The sequence below is a fragment of the Caretta caretta genome, chromosome 5 (genome assembly GCF_965140235.1).
Source record: "Caretta caretta isolate rCarCar2 chromosome 5, rCarCar1.hap1, whole genome shotgun sequence".
Classification (NCBI taxonomy): domain Eukaryota; kingdom Metazoa; phylum Chordata; order Testudines; family Cheloniidae; genus Caretta; species Caretta caretta.
In genome coordinates, this window is record NC_134210.1 from 15932853 (window position 1) to 15960043 (window position 27191).

Here is a 27191-nt window from a genome sequence, read left to right on the forward strand (position 1 = left end):
ATGCAAAGGGAGAAAGTTTACACTGGAGTCGAGGGCGCAGCTGGAGTGGCTGTCTGCCAGACACAAGTGCTATTACAAGAGTTCCGCACAGAGGTGTAGAGCTCAGGAAGGCTTCAAAAGTCAGTTTTAATAGTTAGCCACAGTAATGCATTGTGTTGTAGTGTGCTCTACCGGGCGCTGCTCTTTTGTGCCATGTTAGGAATTGTGTGCTGACTGCTGTACACGCAGGAATATAACATTTTCAATACATCTGCTAATTTTGTTTGTGGCTTATAATAGACATGTATTTTGTAACAGAATTCAGTATAAAAAAGAAACCGTTAAATTTTAAAACAAATATATTTAAAATTTAATAAAACTAAATAAATTAAGAGAACAGAATTTATGAAGGGGAAAGAACATTTAGGTCCATTTCAGTTACACGTACACCAACCATGGCTTTCACAGGTCACGGTAGCTGTGCTTGTCTTTAATAGCCCCCGGAGTGGAGTGGTAGTGCAGCAACTCCTGATGCCACCAGGAATGTTATGGGGTGGGGGGGGTATAGGGAGGTCCCAATGTTGAGTTCTCAGTGGGCTGCAGGAGGAGGAGAGTCCAAGATTTTTGAACCTGCAGGTCCACCAGAGTCTGTAGCATCTGTGTTTGCTGACTGAGAATCCCCATTATATCCTGGTGCATTTCCCAATCCTTTTCCTGCGCCTTTCTTCTCTCCACTATTTTTCATCTCCAGGCTATCTCCAACGTTCATCCTCCAGGCCCTATGCTCACAGCCCGATGCAGCACAGGCTTGCAGGATCTCATTCAACATGTCATCCTGAGTCCTCTTCTTTCTCCTCTTCACCTGGTTCAGACTTTCCATGGGAACAGAGGGGGAGACACTGAAGGCCACAATAGCAGCAGCTGCAGATAACACACACGGATGTGCCCGTGTCAGTCTATTCACTACAGAAAGCAAAACTTAAGATGCAGAATTAACTCCCCTGGCTCCCCTAAAGTTTTAAGCACTAGATTCTCACCTCTGCTTGGGACTGCTGGTGCATGGCGCCTGTCACAGCATCCATCATGCTGAATATGGTTTGCTGGGTGTTAGGGACATGAGGATGGAATTGTTCAGTTGCACGAATCTTGTAGTATATGGCAACAGCATTGAATATTGGCACTATTTTCCACAGACGATGCTGATTTTAGCAGATATCTCACTCCTGAAGGTAACAGAGAGAGACAACAAAGCTGCTGCTGGCGTCTTGAAGTTGCCCGGGCCCAAATGCTGCTAGCCTGTATACTGCAATGAAGCTATCGCTGACTCATGTGGGAAAGTGTCCTATCATGGGGGAAGAAATAAGGCAGCCATCTCTAGAAACCTTTGGCACAGGATTGCAGAGTACCTCCATGAAAATTTCATTGAGATCTTTCAGGAGGATTTAAACAACATCACTGTGTCCATAAACAAATTGCTCCATATGCTCCCCCCCCCCAAATCTACAGGGGAATGAAAAGCAGATAATGCTACCTCTCTTTGTTGTACTGTTACTTCTTCCCGCATGAGTAAATTAATGAAAAGTTAAAAGGAGTGTCCTACAATTTTTGGGGGGGGGGGGGGGGGGGGAGGGGGAGGGAGAGAGGAGGCAGGAGGGCATGCGCGCACCATGGGCACTCCGGTAACAGAAAATTTATCCACACACCTACCCAAGGTTTCTTCCCATGCATCGGGCTTGCCCGTGCTTGATGGGCTGGACTGCGCTGGAGTCAAAAAATGGTCCTGGCTCACTGCACAGCTGGATCTCCTGTCCCCCTCACTCCTCCCTGCCGTTCACAGCAGGTGGCTGTGTCTCAGTCTTCTCAGAGGTATCCACCGTGGTGTGTGGGATCTTAGCCAAGTATGACAGCAGCTTGTTATAAAAGCAGCAGACCTGCAGCTTGACACTGGATCAATTGTTGGCCTTCCTTGTATGACTGCCGTAGCTCCTTAGCTTTCACACGGTTCAGCTTTCACTGCAATCCCTTCTCCTGTATGTCCTGAGCAATCTGTTTGTAGATGTCCATATTTCTACGACTGGATTGGAGCTGTGCCTGCGCAGCCTCTTCTCCCCACAGCCCAGGTAATCCAACATTTCCTGTCTATTTCTGGCAAAAGCGCACCAGGAATGTTTAGCCGGCATGGTCAGCGGGGCAGTTGCACTCAGCAATGGAGAGCTGCTAGGTGTGCTTGCCAAGACAGGCAATCAGGAAAAGGAATTTTAAAAATGCATAGGGCTTTAAAGGGGAGACGGGGCTTCCAGTCTACATGACCTCTGGGCAGTGCAGTTCACAACTGTAATCAGAGCAATCAGCGTTGGGCACCGAGGGACAGCTGTTGGAGGACTGTTAGGGTCGACATAGGTAACACGGTGTCTACACGTGTGCTGCATCAACCTCTTTATGTCGACCTTGGCTTAATGCTGCTCAGGGAGGTGGTGTTACTAGGTCCGCATAATGGGGCGCTTACATTGGTGGGAAACAAATTTTAGTGTAGACACATGCATGACTAGGGTGATGCAAGGCAGCTTACGTCGACATAACTATGTAGTGTAGCCCAGGCCTGAGGCAGCACTCCCCTGTCAAACTCACCAGCAAACATGCAGGTTTAATTAGAACCACACATATATGGGACATGTTGGAATGTTTGTTTACATTACAAGTAAATGTCCCTATTACTGAAAACCTACATTACTCAACGTAACAGATACAAAAAGTATATAATCTGCATAGTGTATGCCAGTCACAATAGACACATACCTCTCACTTTTAACCATAAAGCACACTACACATATACTGTTAACCAAGTTCACCAATACAGCCAGTGAGACAAAATTTAACAATTACACATTATGGTCATAGTTAAGGCTGCCTGTTTTCAGATAAATTTGATGAAGTTGTGTGCTAGGTCTTGTATACTGTGGATGTCCCAGCATGAATATATTTTCAATATGGCATATATGAGTTCAACCATTTATTTAACTGATTTTGAGGCATCGGGATGGTGAAAACCTCACTTCAGCAGAAAACACATTAGATTAATTTACCTTTATAGGCATCCCCAAAAGTTATGCTTTATAAATCACTTGTGCTTAAGACATTGTAACAATGAGTTGCAAAGTCAATCAGAGCCAGGAGAATAACGGATTTTTTTGGTTCACTGGTAGTACCAAAATATATACAATTGGGGGATGGGCATAATCATTTTGGGGTCGAACAAAACATTTAGTTTGACCCAAAAACAAAAATGTTTCATTTTGACTTTGAACAATTTTTTACTTAAAAAAAAATATTATAGGGAAATTTGTAAGCAAGAAATTAATCAAAAAATTTAAACGTCTAGTTTAGAAAATGTCAAAACAAATCTTTTTAAATTTTGCAGATATGCATTTTAGGGCTTTTTCCAAGTTTTTTTAAACCAAAATAATTTAGCAACATTGACACAAATTCATAAAATGTTATGGTGCCATCAAATCTGCATCTTCTACTGAAAAAAGTTCGTAAAAAAATTTCACCCATTACTGTTCACAACACTTACGAAGATCTTCCATGAGCACCAGGACACCACCTGTTCTGTACATTGCACATAAAATTTACAGAACAACTATTTTAGAAAAGGGTTGAGAGTCTGAAAATGCTACTATGAGACAGTGGAACCTAGTGGTTAAACCACTCAACTAGCTCTCAAGAGACCTAGGTTCTATTTCCAGCTCTGCAACTGCCCGCTGGGTGACCATAAGCAAGTCACTTCACCTCAATTTCCCCTTCTGTAAAGTGGTGATAAAACTGACCTCCTCTGCAAAGAGCTTTGAGATTTATTGATGAAAAGCACTACTATAGCTAGGTATTATTATTTGGTCTCTCTCTGCCTGCAAAGGCAGGGTCCCTTATTTACCATGAGTCCAAATATAAAAGATTTAGAAAAAAATTAAAATGTAGAATTCTAAGAATTATCTATAGAAGCTTTCCTGTACTGTCCAGAATGACCTAAATTCCAAATTCAATCACTCAGGCGCTCCCAGAGCTAGAAGCAAGAGTCTCTAGCAAGCAGAGAATCTCTCTTTTCAAACAATATGAAGCTCCTTTTTCTGGTTGTGAGATATCACACCTTAAAACTGTCTCTTTTTCAGGACTCAGTATCCCATCTTGGGTCTCAGATTTCTTTAATTCTGTGGGGAAATTCCACATTGGAGGAGACAAATATTTTTACGGCAAGGTTTTGTTTTTGTTTTTTTTAAGGAGGTTATTTTCAGCTGGCATGGATATGGAATATTAGAATAATCTCAGTGAGATAAAATAGTGATCATAATGCAGGCAAGAATTCTAAACTGCATAGTAAGTCTAAATTCTGACATGGATACCACCACCCCATGCGGTGTGTATACACTAAGGGGACAGTCTTTTAATGTGTACGTAGCAGGGGACCTCTGCGTATTAACATGATACAAATAAATATACATCATCTCCAGATAATGTGAAATTTACTGCAGAACTCTTGGTAAAAAAGCTGGACCGTATGGTCACCACTATAATTACTATTTGTATTATCATAGCATCTAGTCATAGACCAAGACCTCATTGTGCTAAGCGCTATACAAACACAGAACAAAAAAGATAATGCCTGCCCCGAAGAGAGTACAATATAAGACAATAGACCACAAATGGACAGACAGACAGACGGGGTAGCACAAGAAAACAATGAGACAGTATTGGCCAGCACTATAAGCAGTGGTCTCAACACATCAGCAGCCTAACCACTGCCAGGATTTGCAGACGTCACAGAAAAGGGGGATGTTAAGGAAGATAATGAATCAGTTTTGTGAATGTTTACATGGAGCTTTTCCCAAGTGTGAAGGGCAGCATGGAAGAAAGCACAAAAGGACTTCTTCAAAAATTTTACATGTAGGAGATGGAGGCTGATCCTTGCGGCAGCTTTCTGTATGGATATGACATAGTGTTTACTTCAGACCATTTACTTCAGCTTGCTTCAGACCACTTCTCCAGTTTGTCCAAATCATTTTGAATTTTAATCCTATCCTCCAAAGAACTTGCAACCCCTCCAGCTTGGTATTGTCCGAAAACTATATAATTGTACTCTGCCATTATCTAAACCATTCATAAAGATACTGAGCAGAACCGGACACAGAACTGATCCCTGCGGGACCCCACTCATTATGCCCTTCCAGCATTACTGTGAACCACTGATAACTACTCTCTGGGAACAGTTTTCCAACCAGTTTTGCACCCACCTTATAGTAGCTCCAACTAGGTTGTAGTTCCCTCGTTTGTTTATGAGAAGGTCATGCAAGACAGTATCAAAAGTTTTTCTAAAGTCAAGATACACCATATCTACCACTTTCCCCCATCCACAAGGCTTGTTACCCTGTCAAAGAAAGCTATCAGGTTAGTTTGACATGATTTGTTCTTGACAAATCCATACTGTTACTTATTACCTTATTATTTTTTAGATGTTTGCAAACTGATTGCTTAATTATTTGCTCCACTATCTTTCTGGGTACAGAAGTTAAGATGACTGGTCTGTAATTCCCCGGGTTGTCCTCATTTCCCTTTTTATAAATTGGCACTATATCTGCCCTTTTCCAGTGTTTTGGAATCTCTCCCATCTTCCATGACTTTTCAAAGATAATCGCTAATGGCTCAGATATCTACTCAGTCAGCTCCTTGAGTATTCTAAGATGCACTTTATCAGACCCTGGTGACTTGAAGACATCTAATTTGTCTAAGTAATTTTTAACTTGTTCTTTCCGTATTTTAGCCTCTTCTGATCCTACCTCATTTTCACTGGTATTCACTAAGGTAGACATCCAATCACCACCAACCTTCTTGGTGAAAACCAAAACAAAAGTCATTAAGCACCTCTGTCATTTCCACATTTTCTGTTATTGTTTCCCCCCCCCCCATAGAGTAACAGGCCTAACCTGTTCTTGGACCTCCTCTTGCTTCTAATGTATTTGTAGAATGTTTTCTTGTTATCCTTTATGTCTCTAGCTAGTTTGATCTCATTTTAATACCAGGTACTCAAGTTCACCCATTTTAGTATATAGACTTCCAGCATTTGTATGCAAGTACTTACAAAATGTGTCACTTTTTAGCTGTCTGCTGTTAAGTGATGCAACTGAATGGGACTCTTTCATTTGATTGTTTCCCTTCAGTTCCTACCTGTGCTTTATCAACTTCTATACTCTCCTCCTTACTCAGATATAGAGAATCCACATCAATAGATCTTCCTTTAAGGGATGTCTCTGTCCACACCTGTCAGTATTCCTCCAGCTCTTAATTTAAAAACTCTTCTACAACCTTTTTAATTTTTCATGGCAGCAAACTTGTGTTTATATTTTCAAAATCCTTATTTCTTGTGCCCTGCCAGTGTATTTGATGCTGTATAAAACAGAGGAGCACACAGAGCTTAATTTAGAAGTGTCAGGAACTGACCAACTTGTAATGTACACTACCACTACATGGCCTCTTATTTTCACTTATGATCCATACCCCCAAAGAAATTTAATATTCTAAAATGACAAAGAATACAAATCAGGCACACAAAACACTAGCTGACTCACATATGGATATAACTAGATACTCCTGGGGGAATTATGCACTACTGCGCATGCGCATAATTAATGAGCCCTGCAGATTTCTAAGTTTTTGCACAGAAAAAAGCTTCTGCCGAAATTTTGCTGCAGTTCTGCCTTTTGCCCACCATAGGGCGCTGTGGCGGAAGAATGGGAGCAGCTCCCAGCAGAAAATATCTTCTTTACTTCTGCCTTTTACCCACCAGAGGGCAGTGTGGTGATAGAACAAAGCTGCCGCTCCCCGCCAGTGAAGGAAGAGAAACAGAGCTGCCTTCTTTGCAGCGGGCCCGGTCAGGAGACAGGGGCTATGGAAAGACGTGTGGGGTTGCTGTTGGGTCAGTCTGAGGCTCATAAGGGCTAGTGGGGGAAGACAGACTGGGGCAGGGGCTGAATGGGAGTGGAGGCGCAGGGCCACAGGGGGGAGGGAGGTACAGAGACACCTGGGGACAGGGGAGTGGCTGGATGGGGGCACAGAGACACATGGGGACAGGGGGAGAGGGTACAGGGACAAAGGGAGGCCGGGTGAGGGCACAGAGACATGGGGATGGGAGAAGGGTACAGAGGGACTTAGGCACAGGGACTGGCTGGGTGAGGGCACAGAGACACACAGTGATGGGTGAGGGGGTAAAGAGCTACACAGGGACAGGGGAGTGGCAGGGTGGGGGCACAGAGACACATGGGACAGAGGCAGATGTGCCTGACTGAATGGGAGAAGCTAGGGGTCAGCCAGGGTCTGCACGGGGGAAGCTCCATAATAATCCCTCCCCACCACTCCAAAAAACCTGTTCCATACTTTTCCCACCCGTACCCAACAACTCTCCAAGTTCACACCCAAGCTCCTTCCCAGCAATTTACTTCCCTCTCCCTCAGCTCCTCTGTTACCCCTGACTCCCCAAGCCTTTGCACTGCTTCTGGGGGTGCGGGAAATACGGTTCCGTATTGTAGTTTAAATAAATTATTACTCAGAGTTCTGTATTAATATACCTAGTAAGGAATCTATTTGTCAAAAAACATTTCCTGAATCTTTTTTGTTAGAATCATAGAATATCAGGGTTGGAAGAGACCTCAGGAGGTCATCTAGTCCAACCCCCTGCTCAAAAGCAGGACCCATCCTCAATTAAATCATCCCAGCCAGGGCTTTGTCAAGCCTCACCTTAAAAACTTCTAAGGAAGGAGATTCCACCACCTCCCTAGGCAACGCATTCCAGTGTTTCACCACCCTCCTAGTGAAAAAGTTTTTCCTAATATCCAAACTAAACCTCCCCCACTGCAACTTGAGACCATTACTCCTTGTCCTGTCCTCTTCCACCACTGAGAATAGTCTAGAACCATCCTCTCTGGAACCACCTCTCAGGTAGTTGAAAGCAGCTATCAAATCCCCCCTCATTCTTCTCTTCTGCAGACTAAACAATCCCAGTTCCCTCAGCCTCTCCTCATAAGTCATGTGTTCCAGACCCCTAATCATTTTTGTTGCCCTTCGCTGGACTCTTTCCAATTTATCCACATCCTTCTTGTAGTGTGGGGCCCAAAACTGGACACAGTACTCCAGATGAGGCCTCACCAATGTCAAATAGAGGGGGACGATCACGTCCCTCGATCTGCTCGCTATGCCCCTACTTATACATCCCAAAATGCCATTGGCCTTCTTGGCAACAAGGGCACACTGCTGACTCATATCCAGCTTCTCATCCACTGTAACCCCTAGGTCCTTTTCTGCAGAACTGCTGCCTAGCTATTCGGTTCCTAGTCTGTAGCTGTGCATTGGGTTCTTCCGTCCTAAGTGCAGGACCCTGCACTTATCCTTATTGAACCTCATCAGATTTCTTTTGGCCCAATCCTCCAATTTGTCTAGGGCCCTCTGTATCCTATCCCTGCCCTCCAGCGTATCTACCACTCCTCCCAGTTTAGTATCATCCGCAAATTTGCTGAGAGTGCAATCCACACCATCCTCCAGATCATTTATGAAGATATTGAACAAAACCGGCCCCAGGACCGACCCTTGGGGCACTCCACTTGATACCGGCTGCCAACTAGACATGGAGCCGTTGATCACTACCCGTTGAGCCTGACAATCTAGCCAGCTTTCTACCCACCTTATAGTGCATTCATCCAGCCCATACTTCCTTAACTTGCTGACAAGAATACTGTGGGAGACCGTGTCAAAAGCTTTGCTAAAGTCAAGAAACAATACATCCACTGCTTGGACACCCAGGGAGCTGTTAGAAGTTTTGTTCAGGAAGAGTGAAGAGGGGAGAGGCATAAGAGGAGCTGAGAACAGTGCACATGTGTGCGGAACTTCAGAGGTGAGGACAAAAAATTTGAACCTGATAAGGAAATATAGTAAGAAGGGATTCACACAGAGGCACCATGTCATTAGAGCTGCATGTGAAAAAGAATTTGTAACAGTGGCAATTTGAATAGATTGGAACAGGGCAAGCAGATTACCGTATTCTCTATATCATTGACTTGAGGGCACGCAAATACTGTAATCTGTGATGCTTAACTTTCTTGTATTCCAGCAATCCCATCCACTGCACACAGGCCCAGTCTACACAAGTGCTGTATTTGTTTACTCCCGAGGGAATTTTGTGCCAATAAATTAAAAATTCTGCACCCCAAAAAAATAATTCTGTGCACAATATTTTAAAATTCTGCAAAATTCTGCATATTTTATTTGTCAATACATAATTGTGAAGGCTCCACCATGGCAGTGGGGAGCACAGGCCACTGGCTGCACAGAGATGGGAGATCACTCTGTAGGCCCCCCACCCACCCCAGAACACAGACCCTGCAGTGAGGCTGCACCTGACTCTTGACAGTGCACTGCCCAGAAACAGCCCGGGGCCCTACCCCTCCACACCAGGTGCACCAAGACAACAAGCGAGAGGGACAGAGTCTCCCATGCATATCCCGCCCTGGGCCCCAATCCAGGTGTGGGGCAAGTAGGTTCAGCCCAGCAGGATCCAAATGTGGAGGAGCTTGGTGTGGGGTGAGAGGGTTCATTGTGGGGCAATCTGGGTGCAGGCAGCTTGGTGAGGGGTCTGAATGTGTGGGGGATCTGGATGCATAGGGGCACATTGAAGATTCCAGGTGCAGGGGGATCCTCTAATTTTTTCCACCCATGTGTGGAATGAATTTTGTTATGTGCGCCAATATCAAGGTAATGTGAGGATGTGCGCCACCAGTAGAAACAAAAAACCTAGATATAATATATATTTTTAAAAGGTATCATAGGGATAATTACTCCAGTTAGGACACGTTAGGCATTTTAGAACTCAGTACTCAAAGAATTAAATTAAGGGAGAAAAAAAATCATGAAATGCATAGACCAGTCAAAAAACTAAAATAACAGCACTTTGAAAGAATAAAGTTACAGAGAATATATGTGCATTGCAGGAAGTACCAAGTAACAACAAAAACAATAACACAAATGTGTGTTGGGAGGTGATTGTGAAAGAGACAGAGAGTGCGTGTGTGTGTGCGCGCTGGCTGCTGGGGAAGTGTATGAGAGACCTTGCACTGTCTCTTTAAGCAGAGAAGCACTCACCAGTGAAGGCTCCTACAGACCGCAGCGACGTCTAACTCCTAAACCCTGTCCCTCCTCCCCAGCTCTGCGGAAATGTGGAACATGGAGGGAGGTGAGGTGAGGGGAGGGGACACCCTGACATCAGCACACCCCCCACTCTGCCCTGCACAGAAAGCAAGAGGGTCTTCGAAGCAGCTGGCCAAGGGCTCCAAGGCAGAGGGCAGGAGCAGCGTGGCAGCAGGGGGAGGGGCACATGTCACTGCTGTGCACGGTTCTACTAATCAAGTGCGTGGTACTTGATTGACTCTTGCATGGCCGCGCAGCTGAAAGGGAACTTTGGTCCTGGGAGAGTGGGCCTTGGTGGGGTGGGGTCCAGGTGCAGGTGGTTGGGGCTTAGTGGTGGGGTGGGGGTGAAGGCTCATCGGGGTAGTTCAGGTGCGGGGGGGGGCTCATCGGGGTGCGAATTCAAGAGGGAGCTCAGCAGCGGGTGGTCTGGGTGCAGGGGGAGGAGCTCATAAGGGGTCCAGACTCCGGGGAGGGTGAGGCTTGGCGGAGTGAGGGTTTGGATGCAGGGGGTGAGGGTCGGCAAGGGGGGTCTGGGTATGGAGGGGTAGGGCAGATAGGAGAACAGCTCCCCATACAGTGACCTTTTCCCCCTCATGGCTGAGGAGCGATGGGGCCTGTGGAGCTTCCTGCAGCCAGAAGGGGAGTCTAGGGGTGGATCTGACATCCTCTCCCACCCCCAGCTCAGCTGGGACTAGCAGCTGAGCCCAGCGCAGGGTGCAAGCCCACAGTGATTTACCTCTCTGTCAGCTGCTCTGGGTGCCTGAAACAATGGGCCCGTACTGCGGGGGAGGGGTGTGTGACCACTCTTGTGGCTTCCCTTTGCTTCCTTGTCAGAAGTCATTTTTCTGTAAAGAAGTAAAGAAATCTGCAGGGGACGTGAATTCTGTGCACACACAGTGGCACAGCATTCCCCCAGGAGTAATTTGAGATTCATTTCAAAACACAAGTTCACCTTGCCTCCCCCAGATTTTGAACAATGATTATGTTACACAAAGAAAACAATGAATCCATGTATCAGCACATTCTGAAAGTGACTTTACACATGGTTTGGTCTGTTGACACTGGAGGCCAAAGAGCATTCAAAATTTGTCAGAGGGGAGTAAAGTCTAAATAGTGTTTTGAATTTGTTCTTTTCAAATATGTCTCTCTCTAGGATTCATAGGGCCAGTGAGAAAGTTCCTACAAGGTCAAGCGTCATATGATGGAAAGCTGAAGGGGTAAACAAAACATCTGTAGAGGTCAGCTTGCTTAAAAACGATTGAAGACAAAAAAATCCCTAATTTGCCCATGGTAGCTGATGTCCCTTTGAAGTGTGCAGATATTGGAGCATGATTTGAAAGCCTGAGACTATGGAGGAAGACATGGAGAGAAACAAAAAGATTGGGAGGAACAGCAGGAATCAAGAAAATATACAGTAAAGGTTGTTTTCCATGTCATAAACAAGATCACAAACCATACAGAAACTCACCTTTTAAACAGTTTTTAAGTAATTATCACTATATCGTTCTAAGACTTAAATAAGAGGAAGAAAAGTGGATTGGTGGGTAGAACAGGGACTGGGGTGTCAGGACCCTCAGGATAACATGATTTTTATGAACAATGTATGTATACATAAATGTTCAGTTATTTAATAAAGAAGTGTCAAATTATATTGCAAGGGAAACAACTGCTTTATGACAGATTCTGGGCACCATTCAAACATTGTCAGTGTCAGTATATTTCCCTGTTAGAAAACTGTAAACAGAATTTGAAACTAGAAAAGAAATATGGGCTAACAGATATAAAGATGTGTGTGACTATATCTCTTTATGTGTAAATAGCACCATGTTTAGCACTATGTACTATAAAGACATGCTCTTTTACTGCCTCCGTGAGGAGATCCAGATACACAGTCCCAGTTGGACTGTAAAGTATTTCCTGGCAAACTACTCAGGGTCTGAACTTTAATACTCCTCAGAGAAGCAGTCACTGAAAGGATTGCACAAAAGAATAAAATAAAAAGCCTACAGTCCAGTAGCAACACACTTGCACAGAGTAGTCATTTAACTAGTCAGATTAAAAAAAAGAAATGTACAATGTTTATTTAACGTAGTAGATATATTCTCTTCTTCCCATTATGTAGCACTACTCATCTCAAAGGACTTTGCAAACTACACACTGAACACACACATGCAGAAATACAACCCCCCTTGGGGGTTGATGAGGGCAATAACAAGCCAGAGCTCAGCACAAAAGTAAGACAGATTAAAAACTTATCAAGGACAGTAGGAAAACCCCCCTACTCTTAGGAAGATGACATAGGACCTTTAGTATCATCTCAGCACACAGTACCTCTGCGTTTTTAAGCAGAAGACCAAACCACAAGAAGCTACATTGTACTCAGTTTATACACCTTGCCTGTGATGAAAGCAACTAACCATCAGAATTCTAGAACCTGGACATGTTGGAGCATAAGGTCTGGTCTACACTTCAAACTTAGGTAAACACAGCTCCACAGTCCTGAGTGCAATAGCTATGTTGAACTAACCCTCAGTGTAGATTCAACTAGGTCAAGAGAAGAATGCTTCTGTCAACCTAGCTACTCTTGCTCAGGGAAAATCCTGTTACAGTGACGGACAAAACCCCTTTAAATCGCTGTATTCTAGGTCTACAGTATGGCTTACAGTGCCACATAGTGCCCATAATGTGCACAGATAAAGTATTGCAAAACTGATATTAGGCCACTATCCCTCCAGCTCCATCAAGCAAGTACAACAAATAGATAATTATGTAAGTTTGTTGCTTCCTATTCAATCAAAAAAAAATAAAATGTATAATCCAAGATTAAAATGATCAGAGGTGTTAAAGCAGGGGTGGGCAAACTTTTTGGCCCGAGGGCCACATCAGGGTGCAAAACTGTATGGAGAGCTGGGTAGGGAAAGCTGTGCCTCCCCAAACAGCCTGGCCCCGCCCCCTATCCGCCCCCTCCCACTTCCCTCTGACTGCCCCCCCTCAGAACCTCCAACCCATCCAACCCCCCACTGCCGGCTCCTTGTCCCCGACCGCCCCCTCCTGGGACCCCTGCCCCTAACTACCCACCAGGACCCCACCCCCATCTAGCCCCCCCTCCGCTCCCCGTCCCCTGACTGCCGCCCCCTAGAACCTCTGCCCTATCCAACCACCCTCTGTTCCCCGTCCCCTGATCACCACCACCCCCAAACCTCCGCCCCCTGCTCCCTGTCCCATGACTGCCCCCCAGGACCCCTGCCCTTTATCCAACCCCCCGGCCCCCTTACCATGCCACTCAGAGCGCTGCCGGCGTGGCTGCAGGGTAGGAGGGACAGGGGAGGAGGGGCCAGGGGCTAGCCTCCCAGGCCAGGAGCTCAGGGGACAGGCAGGTAGGCCAGATGTGGCCCGCGGGCCGTAGTTTGCCCATCTCTGTGTTAAAGGGTCAATCAGTTTATGGTCAACATTTTACATATCGTGCAATGTGTAATTTGGCAGAAGTACAGACAATTATTTCTAATTAATTTTTCTTCAATACACTTCTAAACAAGAGGAAAATGAAAATAAAATGCATGTGACAACCTTTCCACCACATGCAATGCTGCAGTTAAGACTTATCCGCAATCATTGCAGAGACAAAATTACTTTGAACTATAGCAGACATCCAGAAAAGGATGGCTTACAAGACTGATTCATATCATATCTTGGGAGAAGCTTTCCCTTGTAATTACACTTATTTAATGTAATTTTTCCTGTAGTATAGTAATTTGAGAGAAAACAATAACTGCCATAACCCTTAGAGTCTTACATCTTCAGAGTGGTTTCCCAATGTTCACTACTTAAACATAAAGCCAAAGAGGTAGAAATTATGGCAGACTATTATTCTTTAAGTGCTATGGTGATGGGTTCTATAGAAATATTCTAGACTGATAATGACTGGAATACTTAAGAGTGGCAGAGATTCTGAATTATTTCTAACTTTGCCGAGTGCCAGCTCTACCTTCCAGATCTGTCTTCAAGCCTATTAAAACCTGCAAAAAAAGTCCTCCCCTCCGCTGCTGGGCCCTGCTCCTGCTCACTCCCCCCTGCTACTGGTTAAGTCCCCACAATCAGAGGTACAGGTATTAGTGCTGCAAAAGGAAATGAACTGCATGTATACAAACATGTATTACACAAACTACAGATTTAGGTAGCTGTTTAGAGGAAAGAGAAGACTTACTTGCCACCCCTGATGCAAAACCATAAAGCAATCCTCCTCCATCTGTCTGCTGCTGGAAGACATGGGAACCTGGGGGAGGGCTTCTCTCTTGTCTAATGAAGTTATATAATAATGTTTTCACAAGTCTGCTGGTGTATGGGAGACTGAAAAGAAAGAAATCTAATATTTATCAAAGTACATGAAGTAACTACATTGGTAACTGCACTAGAACTTAAAAGAGAGATTAATATAAATATATTTGCACAACAGGGCAGGTATTAACCATGTGATAAAAACTCAGAACTGGAATATTTAGCACCACTACAGTGCATTCCATCCAAGCAACTTAATGATCTCGGCAGACATTACCTAACCCACAGAAGCTTAATTCAGTAAACATCCCTGTTTTACAGATGGGGAAGCTGAGGCAAAATGAAACTAAGTATCTTGCCTGAGGTTAAATAAGACATAAGTATGTTTAATATAATTTTTCCTGTCCTATAGTGATTTAAGAGAAAAAAATAAATGCCATAAATTCTTAGAGCCTTGCATCTTCAGAGTGGTTTTCCAATATTCACTACTTAAACATAAAGTCAAGAAAGTAGAAATTATGGCAGATTATTATTAAGTGCCATGGCAACGGGTTCTAAAGAAATATTTGAGACAGATAAAGACTGGAATAGTTGACAGTGGCAGAGACAGCCAGGAATAGATCCCAGGTATCTCCTCTCGCAGTCCAATGCTTCATCTACAAGTCCATCATTCTTCTCTTTAATAGGGAAATTTAGTGAGGTATGCATCTTGATAAAGTTATAGGTTTGATGCCTCCTTTTATTCTCCAGAATGTAAATGGTAGCCAGGGTTATAGACACTTGTTTAAAGACTCTCTCCTGATGCTGGTCATTTTCTCCATCTTAAGGACATTAAAACGTATTAGAGTGGATTGAAAGCAATTTAAATCACTGATTTTAAACAACAAGCAAGAAACCATGATTTAAGTAATAGATTTTCATTGTGTTTTGCATTTTTACATTTTATTTATTTTCCTAAAGACAGGTTGAATCTCACTGGTTGATAACTATTAAAATGTTTGATTTGCAACTACATAGAACATTTACACTAAATTTAGTGTTGTTTCTTGTTAACCAAGAGGATACACTGTATACTCATTTATTTAAGCAATTGAATAGCTTAACTTCTTACTAGTTGACTAATATTTTACTTGTGATATGTGCCAAGCTCTATTTGGCTGGAAAATCAAATTAATTTGAAAATGAACAAAAACATTTTTTATTAAATAAAACTGCCTTAAATGTGCTGAATACATATAAAAAAAGTTAATGAAAACATATTTTTCATTTTAAATTAATTTTTGTAAACCAAGGAAGTATTTGTAGTTAGTGAATTGAACTGTTTGTTTCTGATCACCACGTCCTTAAAGATTATAGAATTAGTAGCTTTCGTCCCCTCACATTAGTTTTTATCCATAGATTGGAAGAGGAAAACAAGCTTTCCTGCTTTTTCAACTCTCATTTGGTTTATTAACTTTGAATAAACTAGTTCAATAACCTGAAATGAAGAAAATATTCTCTGTGCAGCTGCAGATGAGGTTACTGCTTTCAAAAGCTAATTTAGCACCTTAGCAAACTCTGGTTCCCCATGCTTAGACAGTGATTTCCACCAGTTTAGTGGCCTGACTCCCTTTGAAACTTCGCAGCAAACACATACTGCTTCATATTTTTGTATTTAATTTCAATGACTGTAATAGATTATAAATTTAGGTCTTAAGGTATGTTGTCAGTTTCAAATTTAATTTTAATAGATCTATTTTTAATTAATAAATCTCTATTTCAATTAATTTTTTAAAAATCTGGGGTTTTTATCCATCCCGACACTTATGTTGATTTGCCCATTGCTGTACATGTGTGCCAAGCATTCCATCAGCTATATAGAAAGGAGTAAGCAGCAACAGCAGGTCTACAGGAGAATTACTGTCTACAGCTAATATTGCCAATGTTTATTTTTTGTTTCTCTTACAGTTTAAAGCTAGAGCATAAATAGCACACAGGAAAGTGTTTTTTTTAAAAATATTCTTTCACTTTTAATAATCTATGATGTTATCAGTATTGTAATAATACTGCAACAAGAAGCTCTGCACAAGTGGACTCCTGCCGAGCACCACTGACTTCAACAGGGCACTGTATGGAATCACTTGCAGGACTGGGGACTACAGACTTATGTTTGTTTTCAGTATGATTTTTAAACTGCTAGTGTCCCTTCAATTTGCGCCATCATATTTCGCCACCCAAGAAGAACATTTTTATTCAGTGAAAGGAAATATACGGTACTTATTCCATTATTCCTCGGCATTTTGGCTACACAAAACAGGTAGACTGTATTTTCTCCAACATTTATAGTTACGAAACTAGTTGCAACCAATTTATATTGATTAGTGAAACACATGACCTCACCTCAGTGACTGTTAGTGGTAGAGAAGAGAGTTGTTGGAACTAAATGAATTAAAGAGAAACCACCGCAATATGTTTAAAAACAATTCAGAATTAATTACCTAAATTCTCCAATGCCAATGGGACTACTCATGTAAGTAAAGTTAAGTACGTGATTCAGTGTTTACAAGATCAGGGCCTACTAAGCCTCTGTCTCTCACTTCCCCCATCTATACAAATAGGGTTCATACTTCCTTATCTAACAGAATAATTCAGGAGCATTTTTGAGGCACTCAGGTACTACAGAGAGAGGAATACTATAGAAAAAGCCCACAGATAAATATAAAAACAAAAAGTAAATGACTTCTTTTAAAATAAAAGTTTTAAGTAATTAATAAAATTTATAAATGATACATATCAAGTTATAAGGTCCTTCCAACCCTGATATTCTATGATAAGGGCAAATGGGATCCAGAATAAAGCTGTGCTGAAACCAGGGTATGGGGAACCTTAAATGTGAAACACTTCACTAACATTTGGCAATGTTTTGGGTTTTTTGTTTTTTTGTTTTTAAAATGGCAGAATAATGCAATAAAACTTATTATATTTTCCTCTCCTTACACTGTCTACAAGTACAACAATCTATGAACACAAAACAGAAGTTTATCAACAGCATGAAAAACTATTTGCTTTTTTCTGTGTTGAATGCAACACTGTAATGTGACGTACCATCGGCCACGCATCAGGTATTTATGAATGATGCTCTCTCGCAGAATTTCCTTGTGAAATAGTTGGCAGGAAAGGAAGACAAGAAGTGTCGTCACAGCTTCCAGGGAAATGCTGTATGTTATGTCTCTGCAGGGAGAAGAGAGAATAGTCATAAGGATCAAGCTATTGTTTCTATTTACAAACTGACTTTTACATTATGAGAAAATGCTCTAAATTCACATGTTTATACAATGCTTAGCACATTGGGCCTGTATCCAATCTATGCCTGTTTCCAAAAAAGAGACCACCCCCACACCCCACCCCACCCCGCAAAAAAAGGAGACTGTATTTAAAAAAACCCCACAATTAAATACCCAAAATACACAAGCTAAAATTTTAAATTTTTGACCAAGCTTAGTCACTCACTAAAATAATGCATATCTTAAAAAACTGCTCTGACATTTGCACTTCATATGCATTTGTTTTAAAAATGAATAAAGAACAGTGAGAGGCCAGCTCTAATACAGGAAATATTTAGGGACACCAGAGGGCACTGAGACCAATGTGGATGCAGGTTGCTTGAGCTCTAAAGAGGCCCACCGGAATCCACAAACATTGTCCCCTAAAACACAACATCTAACCCCAAGAAATATTGCACCACACTACTGAAACCCCCAAGATGCCCTGTAGCTTGCATCTTCCCCTGATTCCAAAAGCACCAAAAAAAACCCGAAGATCTGCCTCCCCGACTTCTACAATCAAGATAGTGCCTGAGCCTGATGGAACGCAGCTGATGACTGTCCCACAACAGGTGGCTGCAAATACTGTTGAAATTAAATCTACAGTTTCCACCCTACAGACCACCATGACAGAGATTCAGATGGACAGGTGAAGCAGAACACAGAGTTTCTGAAGTAGAAGATGACTTCAAAGAAAACAAATTTCTGAAGCTGAGCACCTCGCTGGCACCATCCCACCCACGGCTGAGCAAACAAAAAACAAAAAGAAACAGTCAGACACTCAGTGATCACCTTGCTCCCCCAAACCCTGGAATTTGCCCTGGATGTGAACTTCACAGCAACATGAATACCACTTAGTAAAAGGAGTGAGATGTGAACCAAAGATCTTCTAACTCCCAGACCAATGGGCATTCCTGAATGCCAACAAGTATTTCATGAGGGGAAGGATGAGTCTCTCTCATGACGTGCTACCACCAAAAAAATGCATGGCACTTGGCTGGTCTGTCACTAGTCACTTTTGAAAATTTTGCCATAGTTACTATTCTCTGAAAACTAGAATCTTTACATTATGCTAGACCTATCCCTTGACCTATATAGTTCAGTGTCAAAGATACCATGACATTTTTCCTTCCTTTAAAAATTAATTATAGTGTAAAATCAGGCTCTTTCAAATAATGACAACTTAAAAAAAAAGTTATGCTCTAGTGCACTGAATGTGAATGGACAATTGAATTTAAAAGCAGGCTGGACTAAAACTCACTGCTCTGCTAATTAGTCTCAAGATTACACTGGAAATGATCCAATTTAAAAAATGCACAAGTTTTCTCCCTATGAAAAAAGTAATGTGATGTTTAGTAAACCCAAGAATTTTTGGTTTCAGAGTAGCAGCCGTGTTAGTCTGTATTTACAAAAAGAAAAGGAGTACTTGTGGCACCTTAGAGACTAACCAATTTATTTGAGCATAAGCTTTCGTGAGCTACAGCTCACTTCATCAGATGCAATTTTTGGTATTCTCAAGTTTACTATTTCAAAGACTGCCAATAATTTGCATTACTATAAATCATAAGGAATGGCCATTATGAAATACTTAGAACATATACAATATTGCATAGATATTCAGTAACCAAATCTCCTAATATCCCACCGTAGTAGATATTAAACACATTAACCAAGAGGTTAATATTTGCTCAAAGTCATAGAATATCAGGGTTGGAAGGGACCTCAGGAGGTCATCTAGTCCAACCCCCTGCTCAAAGCAGGACCAATCCCCAATTTTTGCCCCAGATCCCTAAATGGCCCCCTCAAGGATTGAACTCACAACCCTGGGTTTAGCAGGCCAAAACTCAAACCACTGAGCTATCCCTCCCCCTGAGCCAATAGCAGAAGTGAAATTACACTTTCCTGGCTCCCAGTCCCATACACAGTCCATTCAACTATGCTACCTCCAACACTGAAACACATTTTACAAGGTTAGGCAGACTAACATTTTCCTTTTAGTTTAAAAACAAAAACAAAAACGCTGACTACTGTTTTATTCTTGCTCTCACTATTTACATAAACATTTTAATCCATACATTTTTATTGCACACTTCAGTAAGATATTTCTGCTTTAATAACGTTCTTCCTTAAAAATTGCTGGCTCTAGTTTAATTAGTTTTAGTTTCCGTGAGTTGCCTGACTTTTTGCCTACTACTTAGAAAGTTAGCCATTGAAAAAGTTGATAAGATCCAAGATCAGACATTACACTGTGATCCAGTTCCACCACAAATTCATCTAAGCCAGAAACAATGCTGAGCTAGGAGCTGCTAGCAGGTTCTCGCCAGATTGTGCTGCATAATAATTGACACCTACATCAGTTCCAATCAGAGCACTGCAGCCGATTACACCACACAGGGATTAGAAATCTAGGGCTCTTTACAGGAGGCATCTACGTAGAACTTACTGTGTTTGGCTTTTTAATGACCAAAAAAATAAAATACATTCAAACGTGCACTTTCCCCAAGGCTGAAGGGTATATGGAGACTGATTCTCTCTCTCTCATTGACAGAATGAACAGGGAGGCTGATTTGCCCTGGATACAGAAACTACCATAAAATCCAGGACACTTATGTGTTTTCACTGGAAGCATACAGAAAAAGGTTTAAAATATACTCCGAGAATCTAGGATGTTCAAATTATACACAATTTTTATGTATTCTACCTATAATTCTTTTCCAATAAACGTCCAGCAATACAACTGTCTCCAAGCCCTGGTCTATACGACGGAGTTAGGTCGAATTTAGCCGCATTAGGTCAATTTTAAAATGAATGCATCTACACAACCAACCCCGTTCAGTCGACCTAAAGGGCTCTTAAAATCTACTTCTGTACTTCTTCCCGCCAAGGGGAGTAGCGCTAAAATCGACCTTGCTGGGTCAAATTTGGGGTAGTGCAGACGCAATTCGATGGTATTGGCCTCCGGGAGCTATCCCAGCATGCTCCAAGGGGACCGCTCTGGACAGCGCTTTGACTCCGATGCACTAGCCAGGTACACAGGAAAAGCCCCAGGAAATTTTGAATCTCATTTCCTGTTTGGTCAGCGTGGCGAACTCAACAGCATAGGTGACCATGCAGTTCCCGCAGAATCGCAAACGAGCTCCAGCATGGACTGAAAGGGAGACACTGGATCTGATTGCTGTATGGGGAGAAGAATCTGTGCAGGCCAAACTCGGATCAAAAAGAAGAAATGCTAATATATATGCCAAAATCGCACAGGGCATGTTAGAGGGAGGCTACAACAGGGACACACAGCAGTGCCGTGTGAAAGTTAAAGAGCTCAGGCAAGCCTACCAAAAGACAAAGGAGGCAAACGGTCGCTCCGGGTCAGAGCCCCATACATGCCGCTTCTATGATCAGCTGCATGGCATTCTAAGGGGGGACCCCACCACTACCCCACCACTGTCCGAGGACACCTCCAATGGGGGAGTCTCACACAACAGGGAGGAGGAAGAGGAGGAGGAGAATGCACAGCAGGCAAGCAGTGAATCCGTTCTCCCCAGCAGGCAGGGCCTTTTTATCACCCTGGAGCCAATACACTCCCAAGGCGGGATCCCCAACCCTGAAGCCAGAGAAGGCACCTCTGGTGAGTGCACATTTGTAACTACAGTACAAGGTTTAAAAGCAATAGTGTTTAATGTTTGATTTGCCCTGAAGAATTCGGATGCATTAGCGGCCACTACAGCTATTGGAAAAGTCTGTTAACATGTCTGGGGATGGAGCAGGAATCCTCCAGGGACATCTCCATGAAACTCTCCTGGAGGTACTCTGAAAGCCTTTGCAGAAGGTTTCTGGGGAGGGCTGCCTTATTTTGTCCTCCACGGTAGGACACTCTACCACAGCAAGCCAGTAGCAAGTAGTCTGGAATCACTGCAACACAAAGCATGGCAGCGAATGGTCCTGGGTTTTGGTCGCATTCAAGCAACATTCAGTCTTTATCTCAGGAGAGTTATATAATTCATGGTCACCTGGTTGAAATAGGGGAATTTTTGTAAGAGAACAGTAAAAGGACCCCGGTCAGGCTGGGTTGTTTGCGCTTAGCTAAAAGGGATCATCCTGGAGAATAGCCACGCAACGGGGGTGGGGGGAAGTGCATGCTGCACATCCACCCTAAAACCGCAGCTCCTTCTTTCAAATGTGAAACCCAACCGGCATTGCTTGCTATGGGAAAGGATGGTGCTGCAGTTTGAAACCATTCCCACATGTTATGAAGGAGGAAGAAGCCAACCCTGCATACCAAAACACTTACCATGGCTGTCTGGAAACCAAATTCTGTTGCCCAGCCGTGTGAAATGTGTCACCATACCGGCAGGCGCTCAATATAAAAGGCAAAATGCGACCTTGTACCTAAAGCACAAGTGCTGTGAATTGCTTGATTTCTTTGGAAAGAGTCTCCCCTTTGTTCTCAGAAATGTATCATCTTAAATTTTACTCTCCCTTTTTATGTCCCCCCAGGTGCAAATGTTTCTGTACTCCCTCCATCATCTCCATCCCTGAGTTTATTGCAGATTAGAATGCAAAAAAAACTGCACTCGCGATTACATGTTTTCCGAGTTCATGCAGTCCTCCCGCACTGGTAGGGCACAGCTTAATGCATGGAGGCATTCAGTGGCAGAGGCCAGGAAAGCATTAAGTGAGTGCGAAGAGTAGAGGCAGGAGGTGATTCTGAAGCTAATGGGGGAGCAAACGAACATGATGAAGAATATGCTGGAGCTGCAGGAAAACCAACAAGAGCACAGACCCCCGCTGCATCCATTGTATAACTGCCTGCCCTCCTCCCCAAGTTCCATATCCTCCTCACCCAGACACCCAAGAATGCATGCCGCCCCCCCTCCCCCACCCAGGGCACCCAGCCACTCCACTCCAGAGGATGGCCCAAGCAACAGAAGGCTGTCATTCAAACAGTTTTGATTTGTAGTGTGGCTCAATAAGCAATGTAGCCTTGTCCTTCCCTCCTCCCACACCACACCCCACCCGGGCTATCTTGTCAGTTATCTCACTTCTTTTTTTAAAATTAATAAAGAAAGAATGCATGGTTTCAAAACAATAGTCACTTTATTTCCTTTGCTAGCTGTGATTGAAGGGGGGAGGGTGGTTGGCTTACAGGGAATTAAAATCAACAAAGGGGGCGGGTTTGCAGCAACGAGTAACACACACAGCTGTCACACCGGAGCCTGGCCAGTCATGAAACTGTTTTTTAAAGCCTCTCTGATATACAGTGTGCCTAGCTGTGCTCTTCTATTCGCCCTGGTGTCTGGCTGCTCAAAATTGGCTGCCAGGCCATTTGCCTCAACCTCCCACCCAGCCATAAACATCTCCCCCTTACTCTCACAGATATTATGGAGCACACAGCAAGCAGCAATAACAGTGGGAATGTTGGTTGCACTGAGGCCTAACCTCGTCAGCAAACAGCACCAGCGAGCTTTTAAAAGTCCAAAGGCACATTCTACCACCATTCTGCACTGCTCAGCCTATAGCTGAACTGCTCCTTACTGCTGTCCAGGCTGCCTGTGTACGGCTTCATGAGCCAGGAGAGCAAGGGGCAGGCTGGGTCCCCAAGGATAACTATTGGTATTTCAGCATTCCTAAAGGTAATTTTCTGGTCTGGAAAGTAAGTCCCTTCTTGCAACTGCTCGAACAGCCCTGAGTTCCGAAAGATGTGAGTGCCATGCACCTTTCCCAGCCATCCCACGTTGATGTCAGTGAAACGTCCCTTGTGATCCACCAGTGCTTGCAGCACCATTGAGAAGTACCCTTTGCGGTTTATATACTGGTTGGCAAGGTGGTCCGGTGCCAAGATAGGGTCCGTCTATTGCCCCACCACAGTTAGGGAACCCCACTGCTGCAAAGCCATCCACTATGACCTGCACATTTGCCAGAGTCACTACCCTTGGTAACAGAATGTCAGTGATTGCATTGGCTACTTGGATCACAGCAGTCCCCACAGTAGACTTGCCCACTCCAAATTGATTCCCAACTGACCGGTAGCAGTCAGGCGTTGCAAGCTTCCACAGGGCTATCGCCACTCGCTCCTCAACTGTCAGGGCAACTCTCATCTTGGTATTCCTGCGCTTCAGGGCGGGGGGAAAGCAACTCACAAAGTTCAAGGAAAGTGGCCTTACCCATGCGAAAGTTTCGCAGCCACTGTGAATCATCCCATACCTGCAACACTATGCAGTTCCACCAGTCTGTGCTTGTTTGCCGGGCCCAGAATCGGCGTTCCACTGTACCAACCAGCCCCACTGCCACCATGATGTCCCAATTGCCACAGCCCATGCTTTCAGGAATGTCTGTGTCCATGTCCTCATCACAATCATCCTCATGTTGGCGTCTCTTAGCCCTGTTCTGCACATACTCCAGGATAAAGCGCAAGGTGTTTACAATGCTTACAACAGCAGCGGTGGGCTGAGTGGGCTCCATGCTTGCCCTGGTATGGCGTCTGGGTAACCCAGGAAAAAAGGCGCGAAACAATCGTCTGCCGTTGCTTTCACGGAGGGAAGGAGGGGCGACTGACGACATGTACCCAAAACCACCCTCGACAATGTTTTTGCCTCATCAGACATTGGGAGCTTAACCCAACATTCCAATGGGCAGCGGAAACTGCGGGAACTGTGGGATAGCTACCCACAGTGCACGGCTCTGTAAGTCAATGCTAGCCACGGTATTGAGGACACACTCCACTGACTTAATGCACTTAGTTGGGACGTACGCAATCGACTGTATAAAATAGATTTCTAGAAATCGACTTCTATAAAATCAACTTAATTTCGTAATGTAGACATACCCCAAGTCATTTATTCCATGAATTAGCGGGGTTTTTTCCAGTGGCAAAACTACATAAGTGGAAATACAAGTTTGAGGAGAAATTAGGAAGTCCCTTCCTCTTTCTTATATTAGTCAGACTTTAAAAAAAAAAAATTCTAAGATGTTAGCGTAATATATTATGCCACTTTCTAAAAAGCTTCTTTTCATATTATTTAATTGTTCAGAAGCAAAACTGGTAAAATTCAGTAACTGGAGTTATTTTATGTCTTATTCCCATGTTCTTTTTTATTCAAGCCTATGTCCCCAGCATTGTCATAATTAAGGGATGTTTAAGTGTATGTTCCTTACTTTCAGCTTGCAGAAGAGCATGGGCAGACTATCTAAATTAAACCTTTTCTCCTAAATCCAATGAAAACCCTGTTTTCCATTATTCCAAGATGCTGTTCTTAAGTTACTTGCTCAGTAACACTGCTTGAAGTTTGAAAGCCCAATGCCTACCTGTCCTGAGGGCGAGTTCTTAACTCAAGTCTTTCTAAAGCCCCAAAAGACTCTAGCAGCAATCTTTTCTAACTTTTCAAAGAAAATCTTGAGTGCACACAGAAAAGGTAAAAAACATGAGGCAGTCAGTTCATACACACAGCACATCTGGCTAATTAAGTTACACATTATATTCCAGACTCTGGCTTCCTCCTGTGTTATGGGTTTGTTGTTGTGTTTTGTTTTTTTCCCCTCCATAAGAAAGGATTACTCACCCTGTGCAGTAACTGAGGTTCTTTGAGATGCGTCTCCCGATGGTCACAAGCAGTGCTCGTTGGACCACACATGCACACCTCCCTTGCTATGCGCAGGACGTATATATAGCGCTGTGCAGTCCGACCACGCCCAGTTCCTTTTCTGCTGCAGAGCTTATGTTTTCAGCTCCAAAGAAGAGGGGAGGAAGACGAGTAGGAACACACATTTCAAAGAACTTCAGTTACTGCACAGGTGAGTAACTCTCTCTTCTTCAAGTGATGTCCCTATGGGTGCTCCACTGTAGGTGACTATAAAGCAGTGCCTCTAATTGGAAGGCTGGGGCTTCGGACCGACACGTACTGCTGAGGATAGACATCATGCGTAATAGTGTAGTCATGGGTGAAAGTGCCTGTCGATGCCTAGGTGGCAGCCTTACAAATGTCATCATTGGGGACATTATTAAGAAAGGCAATTAATGTAGATAACGATCCTGTGGAATGTGTTCTGATTGAAGTAGCAGGTTGTCTATCGTGGAGTTCATAAGATAAACGTATACACTGTGAGATGCATTAAGAGAGGCGTTGTTTAGATATAGCAGTGCCTATGGATCTTTTGGTGGTGGAGAGGAATAATCGTGGCGATTTCTGGAAGGGTTTAGTCCTGTCCAAGGAGAATGCACGCCTCATGTCTAGGGTGTGTAGAGCTGTCTCCTGTTGATTACTGTGAGGCAAGAAGCAAGGGAGGTGTTATCGGTTGATTTAGATGAAATTATATTGGGACCTTAGATAAGAATCTTGGGTGTGGGCATAGTGTAACTTTGTCTTTATAAAACACTGTGTATGGTGGAGATGCCATGAGGGCCGCAATTTCGCCCAACCATCTAGCAGAAGTAATGGCGACAAGAAAGGCCATTTTCACTGATGGGTGTACACAAGAACAGGTTGCCATTGGTTCATTCAGGGGCTTAGTCAGAGAATGTAAAACTAGGCTGGGGTCCCAGGCTGGGATCAGCTCTGGTATATGAAGATAAGATTTTGAATACCCTGCAAGAAGTGCTTCATGAGTGGGTGTGCGAAGATTGAGTGGCTGTCAATGTAGGAGTAAAAGGTTGTGATTGCCACCAAGGGTATCCTAATAGAGCTACTGACCAATCCTGACTGTTTAAAGTGTAGAATGTAGTCAAGAATAAGTGGCAACAAAGAGTGCACTGCAACAACCTGGTCTGAGGTGCACCAGCAGTGAATCTAGTTCACTTATAAATGTAAGTGTCTCTGGTTGTGTCACACCTGCTATTCAAAAGTATCTGTTTGACTGTGTCTGAGCAGGTTATTTCCAGATCCTGGAACCACAGAGGAGCCAGACTTTGAGGTGGAGCATCTGTCGATTGGGATGGAGGATGCATCCTGTGTATTGTGAGAGGAGACACGGCGTTACATGAAGAGAAATCAGTCAGTATACGATCATGCATAGAAGGTAAGTATACCAGACCTTTCGTGGCCATCTTGGAGCTATTAGTATGACATGAGCTCTGTCCTTCTGTATTTTGCAAAGTATTTGGAATAGGAAGGGAAAGAGAGGGAAGGCATAAAGGAATGGTGCATGTCAGGTTATGAGGAATGAGTCTTCAAGCAATCTGCGCCCCAGTCCTGCCCTGGAACAGAATTGAGGGCAGTGGGCATTGTGTTGAGTGGCAAAGAGATCTATGGTGGGATGGCCCCATTGGTTGAATATGGGTTGAACTGCTCGCTTATCCCGGGAGCTATGCAGCTGAAATGGAGATGTTGTTATGGACACACCAGTCGCACAGTTTGATCACCGTCGAGCATAAAGAGTGGGACTTTGCTGCGCCCTGCCTCTTAATGTAATACATGCAGGTGAGAT

At 43.5% G+C, this 27191-nt stretch overlaps 1 protein-coding gene across 5 annotated transcripts in view; it reads right to left on the reverse strand.

Moving 5' to 3' along the window:
• DYM (dymeclin) overlaps positions 1 to 27191 on the reverse strand; it is a 385584-nt gene that overhangs the window by 261015 nt on the left and 97378 nt on the right. For all 5 annotated transcript variants that reach the window (XM_048851023.2, XM_048851027.2, XM_048851022.2 and 2 more), the window contains 2 exons: positions 17560 to 17685; positions 14405 to 14547 (listed from right to left, as the gene is read on the reverse strand). In XM_048851023.2, coding sequence (XP_048706980.1) covers positions 14405 to 14547; positions 17560 to 17685 — 269 coding nt within the window. The remainder of the gene's footprint in view (positions 1 to 14404; positions 14548 to 17559; positions 17686 to 27191) is intronic.